This window comes from Budorcas taxicolor, chromosome 13 (genome assembly GCF_023091745.1).
Source record: "Budorcas taxicolor isolate Tak-1 chromosome 13, Takin1.1, whole genome shotgun sequence".
Lineage (NCBI taxonomy): Eukaryota > Metazoa > Chordata > Mammalia > Artiodactyla > Bovidae > Budorcas > Budorcas taxicolor.
This window is the reverse complement of record NC_068922.1, coordinates 65219861-65238236: the sequence shown is the minus strand read 5'-3', so window position 1 is coordinate 65238236 and position 18376 is coordinate 65219861. Positions and strand designations below refer to the sequence as shown.

The 18376-nt window shown below is 52.2% G+C and overlaps 1 protein-coding gene across 2 annotated transcripts in view; it reads right to left on the bottom strand.

Annotated features, from left to right (window-relative positions):
- EPB41L1 (erythrocyte membrane protein band 4.1 like 1) overlaps window positions 1-18376 on the bottom strand; it is a 120601-nt gene that overhangs the window by 12794 nt on the left and 89431 nt on the right. The window contains exons 13-16 of one of the 2 annotated variants that reach the window (XM_052651135.1): window positions 16937-17119; window positions 5165-5575; window positions 3316-3420; window positions 1137-1217 (exon numbers count right to left, since the gene is read on the bottom strand). In XM_052651135.1, the coding sequence (XP_052507095.1) occupies window positions 1137-1217; window positions 3316-3420; window positions 5165-5575; window positions 16937-17119 (780 nt within the window). The remainder of the gene's footprint in view (window positions 1-1136; window positions 1218-3315; window positions 3421-5164; window positions 5576-16936; window positions 17120-18376) is intronic. The other variant, XM_052651136.1, reaches the window with a different exon arrangement.

Genomic DNA, 18376 nt, shown 5'->3' with positions numbered 1-18376 from the left:
GTTTTTAGAACAAATGAATGGATGGATGGATGGATGAGTAAATGAATGATGTAACTGCCTGCTCACCATGGTACAGATTTACGTTTAGCCCGAGGAGCATCCTGATGCCACATGGCAAAGGGTTGACGGGAGAGGAGGAACAGAGTGACCCGGGGAAAGTGTGCAAGCTGGTCACTGGTTTAGGCTTATGTATCTTAAAAGTCTTTATTTACTCAAAACCTTCCTATGGAGTAGCCTAAATTAATGTATAATTTTCTTCCTATGTGTGTATCAGGAGTTTGGCAGGAGAAAGCATTTGAAAACAACCTCCCCTGGCTCAAGACAGATCCAGCCCAGGCACTGATGCCTGCTCAGCCCCAGCCCCAGCCCCATGTGGCCACTGTTCACAACGGTCAGAATCGGGGAGCAGAGCAGAGGGGTTGAGGTGGACAGTGGGGCTTCAGGACCCAGAACGCCTGGCTTTGACCTGGCTCTAGCATGTGTTTGGTGGTGTGACCTTGGGTAAGTCACTTTACCGGTCTGAACTTTATTTTCCTCCTCTGTGAAGGGTGGAGGAAAAAGAGCATCCACCTCACAGCTCTTTTTCTGCCCCCCGAGGGCACTGCATGGAGCCACAACCTGTGGCTGAATGCTAACTATGCTGTGTCATCATTTGAAGAATCTGATGTGATTCTTCAGAGCAGAACCACAGGGTCCCTCAGGACTTGAGCTTCTGGCCTAAAGTCACCACACGCCATCTACTGACCAACGTGAGGAAGTGGCCTGGACCACCTACAGGTGCCAGGAGGATGGACTTCATCCAGGAAGGATTTTATAGGCACAATCCTTCTGTGTTGCTGATAATCAGTTAATCAGACAGTAGCATCCTCTCTTTGTCCCTGCCATAGCTCAGATGGTCCAGATGACTGAAACTCGGGGATGCCACCTCCCACATTATTCACTTTGCGAAACTGAGCTCTCACAGGCTGTCCTATGGCAGCTCTGGGCCAGACTTTCAAACTGTGACTCTGTGTCTCATGCCTGACACAGTGAGGTGGATGAGGGCTTCCTGCCTCACCTGGCGAGGTCAGCTTGTTATCTGGCTGTTTCAGGGGCAAGGGGGCTGGTCAGAGAGGCGAGTCTCAGGTCCTACTTACCATGGTGGTTGATATGGTCTCTGTGGTGATGGAGGGAGTAGTGGTGAGGAACTCCTTCCCTCCTGGGGCAGTCCCATCAACCTGGGGGCCAGAGGAGGAGTTGTTAGAGGGGTCGGGGGGAGAGAAAAAGAGTACCGAAAACGAGTGCAGCATCTGCCACCTGGGCAGGAGGCATCCCCAGGTACCAAGTGACAGGCAGTGTGAGGGAAGTGGGGAAGGGGATGTCCACACACCATATGTACCTGTGTGCATGCATTCAGTTGTATCTGACTCTCTTTGCAGTCCCATAGACTGTAGCCCGCCAGGCTCCTCTGTCCATGGGATTCTCCTACTAGAGTGGGTTGCCATTTCCTCCTCTAAGGGATCTTTCCAACCCAGGGATCGAACCCGCATCTCTTCTTGATTGACAGGAGGGTTCTTTACCACTAGCGCCACCTGGGAAGCCCTATCACAGACCAAACTACAAACGGGCCTCAGGTCATTCCAGGTCACAGGTCCTCCGGCTCATTGGAATCCTTTTATTTCAGGAAGGGAAAACAATCCCAGATAATTTGAAACATTCCATCCAAATTTCAGAGCCTGTATTCTTTGACTGAGGAGCGCATTGCTAGGGATTCACCCTTCGGATGCATACTGAAGTTTTACCAGGGTCTGAACAGAAAAGTTCATTGCAGCATCAGTGTTAGCTGCAAAAAAAAAAAACAGTCACAGGTCCATTGATGGGAGATAAATACATGCTAAATCAGGATCCACTCCTAAGTGGGAATAAGGAGAGTGAGTGGGTCCACATGGGCCAACAAGGAGGGATCTCCGGGGTAAATATTAAGAAAAAAGGTAAAATGTAAATGAGAACAATCTCTTTTGTGTAAAAAATTTAAATATCTAGAGATGTAAGCACATATGTTTGTATATGCATAATATTTTTTTTTTCTGGGAAGAATCACAAGAAAAATTTCATTTTGTTCTGTTTGAATTTCATAACTGTGACTATTTTGTTGTTATTTTGTTATAGGAGCTGTGGGGCCATTTTTAGTTTTCTACTTCTCTGTATAAAAACAAAGCCAACACTCATTACTAAAACAAAACAGACGAGTGGGACAGCTTGCCCAGGGTCACACAGCCAGAACTCGAAGGTTTTTACAGCTGCACTAGCCACCTCAGAAACCTCTATGCATGTTATCAAAGATGGAGAAAAAGTTCTGGAAAGGACAGAGTTGCCCACGTCGTGTAGATTCACATCTTACTTTAAGTTCTTGAGACAAAGATTGGTCCCCAGGGCAAAAGAGCCCCCAGCACTGCAGTTCCTCTGGCCAGCAAGAACCAAAAGGAAATCTATCAGACCCTCAGTCTCCCTTTTCAGAGCTTAAAAACCAAAGGAGCTGAGGAAATGCACTGTAAGTAATGGATCTGTGTCTGTTTGCAACAGCCTCTCCAGGTTGGGCTTCCCTGGTGGCTCAAGCAGGTAGAGAATCTACCTACAATGCAGGAGACCCAGGGTTCAATCTCTGGATTGAACATCACCTGGAGAAAGGGATGGCAACCCACTCCAGTATTCTTGCCTGGAGAATCCCATGGACAGAAGAGCCTGGTGGGCTACAGTCCATGGGGTCGCAAAGAGCTGGACATGACTGAATGACTTAACACTTTCTCCAGGGTACAAAGTATTTTTACTTCTTGCTGAGCCAAATAACTTATCTCTTTTTTTTCTCAGTTTGTTCATTCTGTCAGTCTGATGTGGAACCCCATGCATTTAAAAAAAAAAAAAAAATGACCCTCTGTGAGCAGCTCTGGTTAAAGCTGAATTGGGATCTCTCTTCTCCCAAAGCAGTCCCTGGTATTGCTCGAGAAACCTCTCCAACTCCTTCAAGTGACCCATCATCACTTGATAAGACCCACTGTCTTATCCATGTAACACTCCCAGGAGAACAAAGGCCACATGACCATCCCCATTTTACAGATAGGAAAATTGAAGCTTTAAGAGGAATAGTCTGCCCATCCCATCACCCACCCGTGGGGCTCAGGGAAGATAATGAAGCTTGGAAGAGCATCGGGGTTAAAATTGTGGCACTGGGGGAAGCCAACGTGGCAAGGGCTGGCCAAGGGAGTTGGCCACGGTGGGGACGCCACACTCCAATGCCCAGTTTCTATGCTCAGGCACATAGGAAGAGGTGCAGGTTACCTGGGCGGTGTCCACAGTGGCAACCCTGGTCTGCAGTACAGCCTCTGGCTCAATCTTCTTCCTGATGGCCAGGCTGCTGACAGTCATGGTTTCCGTTTTCACGGGCTGTAGGGAGATGAGGGAGGAACACTGTGTCTCAAACCCCAGCATCATTCCTGCTTACAGGCAACTGTGACGTACGGTCAGCAGGTGAATTCCAACCCCTGCTGCTGGCTGACTTTCCAGAGGGTGATGCAGGCCAGGGCAAAAGAGGCCTGGTGTGATGTCACAGACAAACAGCCTGGGAAGGGAACCAGACCCATCAGCAGCACCCGGACAGGCTGCCTGTGACCCTGCGACAATACAACCTCATGGTGGTCGGTGCTGGTTTTCAGGCTACCATTAAGAGAACATTCACTATTCAGTAAACATGCTCCTTGCCGGGTATCACATCCAGCATCTTCCTGATATACACCATCCTGAATGACTTCAGGGGTGATGCCACCACCTCTCAGCTGCTTTGTCTGTTCTTTAGAGCAAGAGTCCACACCTGGAGGCCTGGGGGTGCGGGGAAGGGGAAGGCAGCAGATGTAAACGAGTGAAGTGGGCTTGCTGAGGACAGGGATGAACTGGAGAGCGTATGGGGTCCACTCAGGTTCGGTCTGAGTGACTGGCTTATCTGATTTTTTAAATGATATTAAAAAAAAATCCTTGGATCTTATATTCATCATCCTGATTTTTAAAACAAGGTCAAAGAAAACACCCGTGGGCAAACAGACTACAGCCTCTACTCTAGAAGTCTTATGTTAAATGATTAGTTTCTTCTGAGTCCTCCATCGAACCTAGTTCATGGCTATACATGCAGCAGGTGCTAACGTATGTGAATGAAAGAATGAATGAATGCCAGTTTTCATCAGGTTGGGAGGCTGGTAAGAGGGAACTCTTCTTTTAATAGTTAGAGATTCATTCAATTAATCATTATTAGTGCTTGGTATGTGCAAGCTTAGTAGAGTTGCCACCTGGTAGGAACACAGACCTGTCAGCCAGTAACCTGACAACTTGTAGTTATGATGGGAGCGGAAGTAAGCAGAGCAAGGGGGCCGAGCAGGGAGCAACGCTTCTGCCCTGGGTGGTCAGGAAAGCATTCACTCGTTAAGCGATATGTGGACTCGGTTCTGGAACATGACAAGTTTGCAAGGCAGAGAAAGGGAGAAAAAACTTTCTCCAGAGGGTTCAGCACGGAGTGAAAAACCAGAGTGGATGAGCTCCTATTTCAATGCCTGGAATGTGGGGGAAGGGAGAGTGTGGTGGGAGGCAGCTGGGGCTGGGAGAGACGCAAAAGCAAAGGAATCGGGACTAAAGGTCCCCCGAAAGAAGCACCGAGAGCAGGGAGGCCCAGACCCAGTCTGTCCCCGAGTCCCCTTCTGCAGTGACGTTTCCTTTTCTCTAGGAGTTTCCACTGTTCCCCCAAGACCCCAGACCCCAGGGAGAGGAGCCAGTGCAGGGATCAGAAACAAACATCTGGCTTTCAGAGCAGGCCACAGGTGCCCCCACGAGTCCACAAGCACACAGTCTCTGCAGGTGCCATGCAACGCAGGCAGGGGAGGAGTCGAGTCGGACCAGACTGCCTGTCGTCACCTGACCTCAGGCAAAAGATGGGGTCACGGGGTTAAAGCGCCTGGGAGTGCACGTTAGGGGTAAACTGAGCTGCCGAACATGCGAGCACAGAACCATGCTGCTCTGCGGAGGGGCGGTCATGCAACACGGATCAGAGCTTCCGGCTGGCGGCTCAGTCTTCTCACGCGTGGCCCAGGGCCCTCTGAACATGCAGTGCCCGGCGGGCCCGGGTCCCGGTGACACTCCACTGTACCTCGAACTGGGCCATATCCGGGGTGGAGCAGGCCCCATGGTCCGGGCTGTCCTCCAGGCCCCCGGACTCGTCATCCTGGCTGGGGCCCCGTTTGTTGAGATCCCGGGAGAACACCAGGCCCTCGGTTTCCGAGTCGCTCTTGTCTCGGTCAAGCTCAGGCAGGCTGCGGGAGAAGTCTTCGAAGGCGCTGCCGTGGTAGTCGCCGATGACCGTGAAGTCGACCTCGGCCTCCAGACTGGACGTGGAGCTGACAGTGATGCTGGAGCACTTCCGCTCAATGGCCAGGTGGTTGTCCTTCAGGAACACGGCGTCCCTCTCCTGGTCTTGGTCCTCGTCTCCCGTGTCACTCTCTGGGGCCCTGGGCCGTGGCGGTTTGACTTTCTCCTCGGAGCCCTCCCTCAGCCCTGCTCTCTATGACCAGATAAAATCAGAGGAATGGCGGGGTGTGGGATGAGGGGAGAGAGAGAGAGAAAGAGAGAAATCAAGATGGTGAATGACAGAAGAAATCTGGGGGCCAGCTGATGCCCCCAAATGGAAGAGCAGGTCAGGAAAAGAAAAACACCCCCGGAAAGGTTCTTTGACACCATAATAAGCTAAAAAAAAGAAAAAGAAAAGAAAACACACACACAGAAAATTTCTCAAGAGTGAGGACGCTCCTTTCCGAGGGTCTCTCGCTGATGGCAAAAGCAAGTACAAAGCAAACATCCTGCCAGTTGGGCCTGGACAGGAGGCTCCATCCAAGGTTTGGCTCTGGGAGTTTATCAGAAGCGGCACTGCGCACGTGGCAGGGATGGGAGCCCGGACCCCAGGCCCATCCGTGCAGGCGGACATTGAGGAGACAGAAACCAAGGAGGAAGGCCCAGGGATTCGGGGACACCCAGGATGGGGAGGCAGAAAGGCTGGAGCCAAGAGCTTTGAGGAACAAAGAGGAAGCCAGCACGGTTTTGTCAATTCCACTGAGTCTCGGTGGGCGGAGTCAGCATCGTCTAGAGGGAGGAGCCACACGGGGTAATTCCTGGGAGCTGGGTGCTACAGCCCTTCACCCTGAGCTCCCTGAGTGGAGGTTCTGGTCAAATCAGTGCAATTGACAACAGCAGGCCAAGGAAGTGCTGGAGGGGGACCAGCCACTCTTGTCTGACATACATACCTCTCAACTTGGCCTGTCAGGGATTGAACACCACACACACATTTTTGGCTGTTTTACGGCATTCTTTTTTTAAAGACCAATCTAACATCCACCAAATATTTTTTTTAAGTACTTGGCTCCAGGTTCTAGAGACTCAGTAGGCTTAGAGATTCACTCGCGAGACAAGCCTCCGTTCAGCCAGTTTCTGGAAGGTTGAGAGGTGTGAGGACACATTCCAGACAAGCCAGAGGTGAGCTGCCAGAGCAGGGGGGGGTGTGGAGGTCGCGAGGCACCCTGGCCAGGTAAAGATGACCAGGTCATCAGGGCACCGAGGGGCTGCAGAGACCTGAGGGCCCGGGGGGCTGGCGAATCTCAGGTGCCCCCCCTTTCCTGAGGGGTTCGCCGCTAGGCTGGTGACCTGCGTCTCTTGCCTGACCACGTCTCCGGCTTTGTTCTGGATTAGAGAAGACAGTTAGTCTTAAGGAGGCAGAAAGGAACTTGGCACTGGGACCGAGAGGGAACCAGAAGCGAAGGATGGAAACCTCTGGACTGTCAGCTTCCCACGGGCAGGAGCATCAGGGAAGGGAAGAGGATGAAGGAAGATCGCTGGCCAAGCCAAGCAAAATGGCAGGAACCCAGCAGGTGGGGGCAGCAAGGCAAAGCGAGTGTGTAGTTTGCCGGAGGTGGTGCCCCCTTCTCCACCCGGGCTGTGGGACCCTCCGGGCGCCAGATCACACCAGAAGCCGAGGGTCTCTGTGGCTAAGCTAACATGGGCCAAGCAGATGAACCCGTCATTCCGCCTGGGCCACACTCAGGCCCATTTAGGGAAGAGAACTCATAGGGTTGGACAAGCAGCCTCTGGTTGCGGTAATAACGAGGGGCCACGGAACCATGCTTCTACAGAGCTACACAGCATGCGGTCAGCTCCCCGGCCAGGGGCGGCGGTGGGGGTGGGGGCTCACGTGGCCAGTTCCCCCAGGGGCTTCCTCCAGTGTGGTTTCACAGCCTGGATTGCTGGACACGAGCTCAACATCCTTGCGTCCTTCCCGAGGGAAGGATGTAGAGACGCCCTCCTGGAGGCGGCTGGGAGCCAGCGGCATTGTTGAAGGCTGTGTGACTGTGGGGACAGCCAAATCCCCCAGGGGCTGGAACTGGACACATCCCAGGTCAAAACGCTTACTCCGCTGTTGCTCTGCCTGGCCTGTGGAGGCCTCTGAAGACAACTCGTGGGCAAAGGCCCTGGTTTCCCCCAGACCTGTCCGGCGAGTTTCAGCTCCATGGGTCTCAAAGATGCGGATTTTGTTGGCCACGGAGGTCTTGCTGATATCTTCCAATGAGCCCTCTTGACCCCCAGCCTGGAGAGAGGGCATCTCCCTGTGCTTCCCTGCAGGGAACACCAACCCCTCTGCCTCTTCAGAGATGATTCTGGGCTTCCTGCTGGCGATGGGAGGGGCCCTGCGCTCCCCTCCATCTGTCGGGGTCACAGCCAGCCCGACTCGGTGCTTGGGCTCCAGGCTCTCTTTAGAAGGATGGGCATATTTGAGAAACACAGGGGGCTGTTCTCCAAAGGGGTCCCTGAGCTGCACAGGGTCCCCTAACCCACGAGGGGAAGAGCTTGCAGAAGCTGCCTCTGGAGAAATCTGAGCCGCAGATGGAAAAGGGGAGGTCGGGAGCGGGGTGATCACTTCCATCTGAAGGAAGGCTGGGACTTTGCTGTCCTCTGCTGCAGGTTCTCCTGTCTGGGTGTGAACCGGTCCCCTCTCTTTGGGCAAGAAGTTACCTCTGTCCGGCCTGGCTGGCTTCCCGACGTCGCCAGGAGGGATGGCCCACGGAAGGGCAAAGACCTGGGGATCTGGACGCATGGCCCCTCTTCTGTGAGGTGAGTGGTTCCGTTCTCCGGGGGGGCTTTTCTCAGCCTTTCCCATCAAATCTCCACTCTTGGAGGCCTCTTCCTTGGCAGCTTCTGAGGATAAGGCGAGGGCAGCCTCTCCTTCCACCCCACACTGAGCTGCGTCCCCATCCTCAGCGAACATCAGCCCTGGAGAAGGTCCCTTCCCGAGCTGCTCATCAAAGACCTCCAGGTCCTCTGGTCGGTGGTTCCTGGGGGGCCCCGCCTCGTCCTCTGGGGAAGCTGAGGGGGCGACACCTCCATGGTGTTTGTTCCCAGCAGCAGCAGAGCCCCACGGGCCTGAGGAGTCCAGCTCCAATCTCTCCGTGAGCCCCTCCACCAGCTTCAGCCTGGTCTCCCATTCGGATAGGGCATCTAGGTGCTCTTCTCTCTCCTCCAGGGGTGGAGGGAGGACTTGATCTTCAGCATCTCTCTCTCCGCAGCTGAAGTAGAAGCTTCCCTCTGCAAAGGAAGCATCGGTTTCGTCACTTGAGTCGGCTCTGGCTTCTGTGTGGGTGGGGTCCAGAAGAAACGACCGGAGTCCTGCCGTGTCGGAGGCTGGAGAGGGCACATACACCTCTGCGGGTTGGATGCCCGGGGCAGTGGGTCTTCTGCGAGCCTGGAACTCCTCCAGCTCCTGCCTCAGCTCTGCCGGGCCCTCCAGCTGATCATCGGAGGCCGGGGGCTTCCTGACCGCTACCGCTGCAGCATCCACCCTGAACTGGGAGCCCTCCGGGGGCCTTCCTGCTGGGGTGCTGCCTGGAGCCAGAGAAGCCCTTTCTGGGCATCCCCTGGCCCAGAGGGCTTCCTCCCACATGGACTCGAAGTCTTCAGGGCTTGCAATCATTCTTCCTGGTCGCTGGGCGTTTGCTCTTCTGGCTCCCACCTTTTCTTCGGTGGCAACTTCCACCTTGAACTTGTCCACCAGGATGTCTGCCTTGGAGAGTCTGCCATCAGCAAGGATGCTGGTGAGGCTTGAGTCGCTTCCTTCCTGCTGCGTGCTGGTCACTTTTAGGAGACTGAGCTCTTCTGGCCTAATGTACTCTCTGTCTATAAATACCCAGTGCTCTGAACCCTGCGTTTCAATTGGAGCAAGAAGAGTTAACATGAAATATCTGGCACCTGAAGAACGCGTCACTTTTTCTCTCTGCAAGAAGGGGCCAAGGTTAACTTGTCCCCAGAACTGGCAGGGCAGAGGAAGGCATGACAATGCTGGTCAGCCTCATCAAGGAGCAACACTACACTTCCCATCAAGGCACCCAACCAATCACCTACTGATGTTATCTCCCCTCAACCACCACCCTAACTTGGTAAAATGGGTTGGGGGTCTCATACCCTCCCCGTGTTAACCAAGGGGAATGGAGATCCATCGATGGTCCAGGACTCTTTCTCTTTTAATAATAAAACTGTCAGTGACAGAGGGGAAAGTAGCTCACATCACATGGAACCTTTTAAGGTTAGAGCCAAAAGAACTCCTAAGACCCTCCAGTTTTCTCCGTGTACTGAGAAACGAGGTAAACTGAGAAACGAGGTAAACTGAGGCCTAGAGAAGGCAATGGCACCTCACTCCAGCACTCTTGCCTGGAGAATCCCATGGATGGAGGAGCCTGGTGGGCTGCAGTCCATGGGGTCGCTAAGAGTCCGACACAACTGAGCAACTTCACTTTGACTTTTCACTTTCATGCACTGGAGAAGGAAATGGCAACCCACTCCAGTGTTCTTGCCTAGAGAATCCCAGGGACTGGGGAGCCTGGTGGGCTGCTGTCTATGGGGTCGCACAGAGTTGGACATGACTAAAGTGACTTAGCAGCAGCAGAGAAGGTCAGTTACTTACTCAAGGTCACAGTCAACTGATGGTACAGTCAGGAAAAGAATGCTTGATTTTTGATGCCTGAGAGCTTGGCCAACTTACAGCCAACAGATTATGGGTCCCAACTGTAATCTAATGTCCAACTGAGGGGGAAGCACTGAGTTGAGTTTCATAGGCCACAGCCTGAAACCTTTCTGCAACAGCTAATTGGAAGGAAAGAGATTAGAGTGAAAACTGCCACATGGCCAGATCTAGAGGTCAGTACCAGTCACCATAATGGTTTAAACAGTTTGAATTCTGTGGGGTTCATTCCCCAAAAAACAAATACCAAGGCCTATTCTTAGAAATGACTTTCCTGGTAGCTCAGATGGTAATCTGCGTGCCATGCAGGAGACCCCAGTTCAATTTCTGGGTTGGGAAGATCCCCTGGAGGAGAGCATAGCAACCCACTCCAGTATTTTTGCCTGGAGACTCCCCAGGGACAGAGAAGCCTGGCGGGCCGCAGTCCATGGGGTCATAAAGAGTTGGACATGACTGAGTGACTAAGCACACCCATTCTTAGAGAATTCTAACAAAATTCATAGAAAGAGTGGAAAAGGACTGACCAGAACACATCAGAGAAGAAAAACATCTAAAGATCCAAGCAGCAGCGTCAGTTAGAAGCAGTGAGTGTGTCGCAACCAACCTTCAATGAGACAGCCTTCTGCCTTCCCTAGAGTCTCTCAAACAGCACTTGAGGGAAGGATGGACTTTTAGAATTTTCATTAAAAAAAAAAAATAGGAAGAAGGCTGGGAATTCCCTGATGGTCCAGTGGTTAGGACTTAGTGCTTTCACTGCCAGGGGCCTGAGTTTGATCCCTGGTTGGGTAACTAAGATCCTATAAGCCAACCAGTGTGACCAAACAAAGAAAAGCAAGAAGGCCATTGGGATTTTAATCTTACAACCACAGAATACTTTCTTCACATGAAATCTTGATAGCAGTTCAGTACGTAACATGGATACTGGACTGCCCTGTTGACATTGGAGGTCTGGGCTACCCTAGTGCCCCAGAATGCCTCCCTCTTTTGAAACCACTGCTCTGACTCAAGCTCACAAGTGTGGAAACTGAGGCCTGGGGGAAGTAAGCACCATGCCCAAGGTCAAAGAGTGAGCCAGCGATAAAGGCAGGCCTAGAACCCAGTCTCTGACTCCACATCCTACGAAGAGCTCAATGGTAAGATGTGATGAAAGTTGCTCCCAACAACAGAAGGGGGCAAGTTTCCAGGAGCTTGGGCTCTGATGCAGGTGAGCATTTGGTGAGGAATCTGTCAGACCCTAGAAGATCTGAAGCATTCTGAAGGATCAAGGGAGCATGGTCAACCTCTGACCTCCACTCCCCAGATCCACTTTAGCAAAATCTCCACGACTTTCAGGGAATCAAACTTCATGAAAAGAATGTCAACAGGAAAGAGAGAGACAAGGAAGGGGGAGGGTCTAGAGAAAGTCTGCATCGGTTTCTGAGATTTTCCTTCAGGTTGTTAAGCTTTCAGGACACCAGCACTTGAACCATCCCAGAGGGAAGAACTTTGAGAGCCTACAAAGCCTCCTTTCTGTATTTGGGAAGCAGGCAGCTTTAGCTGCTCCCATTTCAGCTTGTACTGACATCAACAGCTTGGCAATCAATGATAGCCAAAGATAGTCCATGAGACCCCTTCTGGAGCATCCCTGCCCCAAGTCTAACTGGAAACTAGTTTCTAGAAACCAGAAGCTTAGGAACTAGGTTGAATGAGGTGGGAGCTAGCACAGAACAGAAAGGTTCTGCAGGAAGAAAAAGGGAAACACGCCCTTATATTTAGTTACTATGAGCCAGGCAATGTCAGCCCTTTGGAGACAGTATTAAATTTAACCCAGATGGAGACCTGCGAGGCAGGTCCTGTTACCCTTATTTCAGAAGGGGAAACTGAGGCTCCCAGAGGGAAGAGAAAACTCTGTTTCTAACAAGTAAAAATCCTGAAGAGAAAAAAAGACTGCACAAAAAGAGGAAAGCTTTGGCCCTCTGACCGGATTCACCGGATAGCCTCCCTAGCCATTCTTTTTCACTGAGCCAGGGGACCTTTAGTGCCTGCTCAGAGTGCCCCCTGCTGTCAGATGGGGCCACGGCAGCAAGACTGTCCCTGAGACAGAAGCAGGGAGCTGGGAGCTGGGAGCCAGGGCAGTTACGTTTCCACACAAGCCCACAAGAAGAAAATCTCCAGCCAGGATTCTGCTGACTCCAGGCTCTTCAGGGTCCACCTGGAGCTCTAGGTCACATTTTGGGCCCTGCTCTTTACAAGAAATGCCCCCGCCCCAAGTAGGGGTCCAGGACAAGGAACCCTCTAGAAACCAAAGTAGAAGCTGCTGAATAAAGTGGGAATTGGGGGTTTAAAAGGGATGCTCAACTCTGAAGGGTCTTCCTGGAGGAGGATGCAGACCAGATCTACAGGTGCCAGGGGGCAGAGCAGCTCGTGGGCAGGTGACTCAGAAGGGCAGGTTATAATTCAATATGTAAACTTCCCAAAGGATGACTGAAGACAAAATGGGATGCTGTTAAGAATGGCGAGAGCCTCGCCTTGTAGAAGAGGCTGAACAGACAATTTTGGGGATGCCGGTGAAGGATGCATGCTGTGCCTCAAACAAGGGCATTAGGGCTTGGGTCCACTCACATCTCTGTGTTCCAAGACATGACTGCTTCCCTAACCTTGGGATGCTGTTGATTCCTGTCCAACTTCTCTCGAGTGTTCCTGGGTTTGTTTTCACTTTTACATTGAGGAAAATTTCAGAGTGGAACTGTGAGTTATGTTTTACCATTTATGTAGCTGACTCACATCTCTCTTACGGCTCCAGGACATTTCTAGCAGCTACAAAATTTTCCTCTGGGAGTATAGAATACTACATGCCCTCACACACACTCTGTCAACAGAGAAGGGTTGGCTATCGGGGAGAAGGAAGTTTTGCCCAGATGATCAGTTGGTCATCCTTTCCAACCCTGTCAGTTTACGAAGTCCCAGTAGAGAGGGACGATGCAACCCCCCTGCCCTGGATCTGGATTCCGTCTGGCTTCCAGGCAGGGGCACAGGAAGTTCTGAGAGCTCTTGGCCTGCTGTCGTCCTGAGCACAGAAGCAATGCCCTCCTAGTTTAGAATGCTTGCCTCAACAACATCCCTACAACCCCAAGGATGCTCTCTGGAGAAAGACACTCACTTCTTCCTGCCTGGAGACCCTGACAGACCCAAGCTCCAAGTGGAGTTTAGAGAAGGTGGAGGCAGGCTCCAAGTGGAGTTTAGAGAAGGTGGAGGCAGGGGATGGATGACTAACAAGCCACTGCTAGACTTCAGTCAGGCCTCTGAGCAGAGACAAGACCTCAGGGCAAAAGCAGTTAGGTGCCACAACCCCTGATCCCAAGCCTAGCAGTCAGAGTCTGCCTCCAGGTCACCTGCCTTAGTGGGGCTGGAGAGGTCATTTCTGTCTGCCCTTTTTAAGCCAAAGGGGACTCAGACTATTCTGTCTCCCTTGAATGCTTTCAGTCCTGTCCTTCCTGAGAAACCACGATGAGGGATGGGCTGGCCCTTTATGGATCCCTGGGAGGGGGGACACTAACTTGTCACAGCATGTGGATAACATGGGGTACCCACTGTTCCCACCTGCAGGACAGACCCTGGTCCAACCCCCTCAACCCAGAGAAAGGGCTTTCTTAAGACCATGAAGGTGGTTCTGGGTGGGCAGGAAGGTGATGACAGTAACCTCAGGCGACGCTGCGAGGCTTTTCTGAGTGAACACTTCCAAGCCTATGGCCGTCCCAGGCTCAGGTGCCAAGTCCTGCTGAGAGGTGTCCGGGGTCCTCTGGGACTGCAGGGGAGGCCCAGGGCCGGAGGAGAGGGAAAGAGGGAGGAAGGGAAGGAGAGACAGAGAGGGAGAGAGAAAAAGCAGGAGAGACACACACACAGAGTCCGTGAATAGCCCAGCTTTGTAAACCCTGCATCCTTAGGTCAGGAAGGAGCCATGTGGGGACTGTGGGGTGAGATGGAAAGGAACCATCCCTTGGAGCCATTCAAGGGAGGGAGGCCCCTGGTCAGCTGCCAGCCAGCACCAGACCTCGGGCCTTTCCTCATCACCTGCCACTCTCATTCAAGAGGTCTGGAGTCCTGTCACTCGGACTCTGAGTCCAAGTCTTCCCTGGGTATCTATGGTGGAGGCAATGGTTCAATCCTGCAGTCTGGGTTTCAGCCCCTTTAAGAAAAATTATCTTTGGAACTTACTCTATAGCACATGGAACTCTGCTCCATGTTTTGTGGCAGTCTGAATGGGAGGGGAGTTTGGGGGGAGAATGGATAGATGTATATGTATGGCTGAGTCCCTTCACTGTTCACCTTAAGCTATCACAACACTGTTAATTGGCTATACTGTAATACAAAACAGAAAGCTTTTTTTAAAAAGTTATCTTTGGAACAAACACCTGGCTTTGGCAGATGGGAACTCTATAGTATGGGGTCCCCATTTTGGTTTAAGTTCCTACCACTTTATCACTGGCCCAAATGGGGCCCCAAAGTACAGGAGGAGCTACTAGGAACTCTTGAGTGACACCTGCAGGATAGACCCAGAAAGCCCACGTCTGGACCAGGGATCCTAGTTACCGTCAGCCAATGGCCCCGCGACTGTCCAGCACTTTCCAGTTTATAAAGTGCTTTTTTATATCCATTAGGGCTTCCCTGTGGCTCAGCTGGTAAAGAGTACGCCTGCAATGCAGGAGACCTGGGTTCAGTCCCTGGGTTGGGAAGACCCCTTGAAGAAGGAAAAGGTGACCCACTCCAGTATTCTGGCCTGGAGAAGTCCATGGACAGTCCATGGGGTCGCAAAGAGTTGGACATGACTAATCAACTTTCACCTTATATCCATTATTTCATTCAAACTTCCCAGCAATGCTGTGGAGTGGCAATTTTGGTGCCCTTTTAGATGGTCTGACTAGGCAGTGAGACTCAGAGAGGTGATGTCACCGGCCCAAGGACCCAGTCCAGTCCTGGGCTACAGCTCCTCCCATTTCCCAAATTTCCAAGGGCCTCTAAATGCCAGTGAGAGCTGTAAGCCAGTTAAATTGTCTATCACTCCAAGGTTAGCTCCTGGACCAGACAAGGCACTACACTTCTTACAGGGGCGGCGGGGCAGCGGGAGGTAGAACAGACTCCACCTTCTAGTAAGATGCACCTTCTAGCAGTTCCAGCTGTCACCAGCAGGTGGGGCACCCACCCCCTCAGAGGCACCTCAACTCTCCAGAGCCCTGTTCTGGCCTCAGCCTTCCCTTCTCAGCTGGAGTCCGACCTTTCAGAAGGCTGTGCATCCACTTCACCCACTTCAGGACTGAACAGAGGCCACCGGGGACAAGAGTCTCTCAGGGAAGTTAGAAGAGGGGCATGTAACCGGATCACCAGATCAGCCCCAGAGCCCCATGCAGGGTCTGCAGCATCCTTGATGGTGCCGGTGGGGACCACAGAAGCGCTCAGGGGGTGAAGACAGGCGCCCTCCTCCAGACCTAAAGGCCTCCAGAGCATCCGTGACTTTGTGAATCACCAACCATGGGGCTCCTACAGCAGCCGCACTGGATGAGGCCCTCCGTCACCCCGCGTGTCAAGGCCACGGGAGTACTGATTCAATCAAAGGCTCGCTTATTAGATCACAGCTGCATCACCGACTTTCAAACCATTAAAGGGCAGCACACGCACAACTGACTCTGTCCTGGTCTTCATGTGATTTGGTCTTGCTCCCAGGCAGCTGTGATTTAATAGCGAATACAATGGCCTGGGTCACAAGAAAATCAGATTCCGGCTCCTCTTCTAGCAGCTATGACACTGATTAAGTCCAAGGCCTTCCCCTTTCTGATTTTCTGTGCCCCGTGTGTAAAATGATGACCTTGGACCAAGTAGGTTTCCAGGGTCTTTCGAAAGGATTCTGATTTGAAATTAACTTTCTGTCCCAAGGCTCTCCAGATGAAAGAAGTAACTCACACTGAGTATCTAGGTCCTCTCCTGCAAGCCGATCCCTCCCTGCTTTGTCTCATTGGCTGCTCACAACTGTCCTAGGAACTAGGGACTTTTATTATCTCTACTTAATGGAGGTTCAGAGAGGTTAAGTAGCAAGCCCAGAGTCAGCCAGCTAGCAGGCAGCAGAGCCACTGAAGAAACCCAGGCACTCTAAGTCTGGACCTCAGATGGGTTTGAGATCAGTGAGCAGCAGCCCTAGGGAGAAAACACCTGCGTGTCAACAGGGGGAAAGAGTGCCAAGATGCAGCAGTGCTAAAAATAACGGTTTGGGATTATAAATACAGGAATTCTCAAGAGGCTACCTTTCTCTTTTCTCATTGAAAAAATACCCCGTGCTTTCCACTTTGACAGGCGGGTCAAGTGGGACCTTTTCCTGGAGCATCAGGAACAGCTCTGACTTTCCTAGAGGACCTGATCCCCTCTGGTGGGCTCTGAGGATCCTCCCAGGAAGGAACACCGCCCCCACCACCTAGCCGTGTTTTCACCACAGGCATAAAAAGGTGCGGTTACTGGACAGAGCAACCAGGATTCTTAAAACTTAGGATATGTGTGAGGATCTCCTTGTATAAAATGCTGATTCCAGGGTTCTACCACCAAATATTCTGATTCAGTAGGTCCAATGTGGGGCCCCAGAACCTGCATTTCTAACCAGCACCCCTTCTCCATTATATTCTGGCTGATGGAAGGGAAATACTCCCAGCTACGGTGAGTCTTTAGAACATTTCAAGGTGGTCCCTGAGGCCCAAGAGTCCAAGACAGAGTAAATTTGTCTTCCTTGGCTTAACCCGCTGTCCCATTCCCATCACCACCTTATGCAGCAGCGGGGTGTGGAAGGGAGTGAGAAGTCAGGACATGGCAACCTTCCCCACCAGTTGAGGGGCTCAGGGTGAGACCTACCTCATTGACCTTCTCAGGAGTGCCCTTGGGGGAGGGGGAGGCGGGCGAGGAGGGCAGCCGGCGTTCCCGCTCCCAGTCTCGATCCCGGTGGATCAGTTTGCTGTTGGGTTCCTTCAAGGTCCTTTTCAGCTCGTTGATGCTGGCCTGGTGCTTCAGCAAGACGTCCTCTGGCTTGTCTAAGAACTAGGGGTGCACGGAGAGGACAGTCAGCTGTCAGAGGAACAGCTCCAAGAGGAGGACGCAAGGCGTGGGTGAAGATGGTGAAGATGGTAATGGTCCCCATCACCGCCCTCCATCAGCAAAGTCGGTCCCATCCATGGCCCCGCCTTACCCTTATAGCACTCCATAGCCAAGCAGAGCAAGGATGATAAGCCCCAGCAGGTGCACAAACCACCCAAGATTAAACAGAAGAGCAAAGAGCACTCAAGATCAGACAGAAGGACAAAAAGCACTCAAGATCAAGAAGAGGAGACGTCTGGCCAAGTACCACCTTTTCTTCTCCCTGGACTGGCTCCTGGCCTCGGAGCACCTAAGTCAACTCAAATCCCACGGGTCTGGGTAAAGTTCCGTTTAGTTTCATAAGGTGCGTCTTTCCTCTGGCTACTAAAGCCACAGTGAGAATTCACCAACTCTGTTCACTGGGCTGCTCTGGTCATTCCCTGGATCCTGGTCCCCACTGCTGGCCAAGCCTTGGACCACTGTGTTTAAGCAGGATTCTCAGTCTAGGCCCCTCTTAGCCCAGTGTGTGTCACTGCTCAGGCCCTGTAGGACCCTTCTAAAGCCAAGGACATCCAGGAAAAAGCATCCTGCTTCCATGCCAGGGACTGGGGAGAGATGACATTCAGCATTCTCTGCTGTGAGCTACTACCTTCCCTGACCACCCAGGATCTCCCAGATACCTTGTGGGCACCCACTCCTCAAGAGCAGACAGCGTGAGACACAGCCAGATGGAGAAACCCAGGGCTCTGTGAGGTGTTCAGGAAGACTACCTTTAGAAACCAGGAAGAAGGGAAGTAAGTCCCAAGGCTGGGCACAGGAACCGAGCCTGGTATAGCTGGAGTCAGAGGTGTGTCCTTATTAAACTGTCAGGTCAGAGCTCTGGCCAGTACAGCATGAGGCAGTAATCTGCCCTGAGTTCAAGTAAGGACCAGCCTTTGCAGAGAAGCTGGAAGTGGTCTGCCCACTTCTGGAGGCAGGGCAGGTGGGCTGGAAGCCCATGGACCCTTATCTGCAAAGCTGTTTGAGGATTCAGGACAAGAAACTGACAATCTCAGCTCATGATAAAGTCGGATCAGCGGTTCTGGAACAACTGCCTGGGAGGCAAGTTCGCCCTTGGACAAGGCTAGATGCTTCCCCTGGGCTTACGTCTGACATCCAAGGATCCACTAGGACTGACTCTGAAGTCACTTCAGGAAGGAAACCAATGCCACGGAGGCTCTG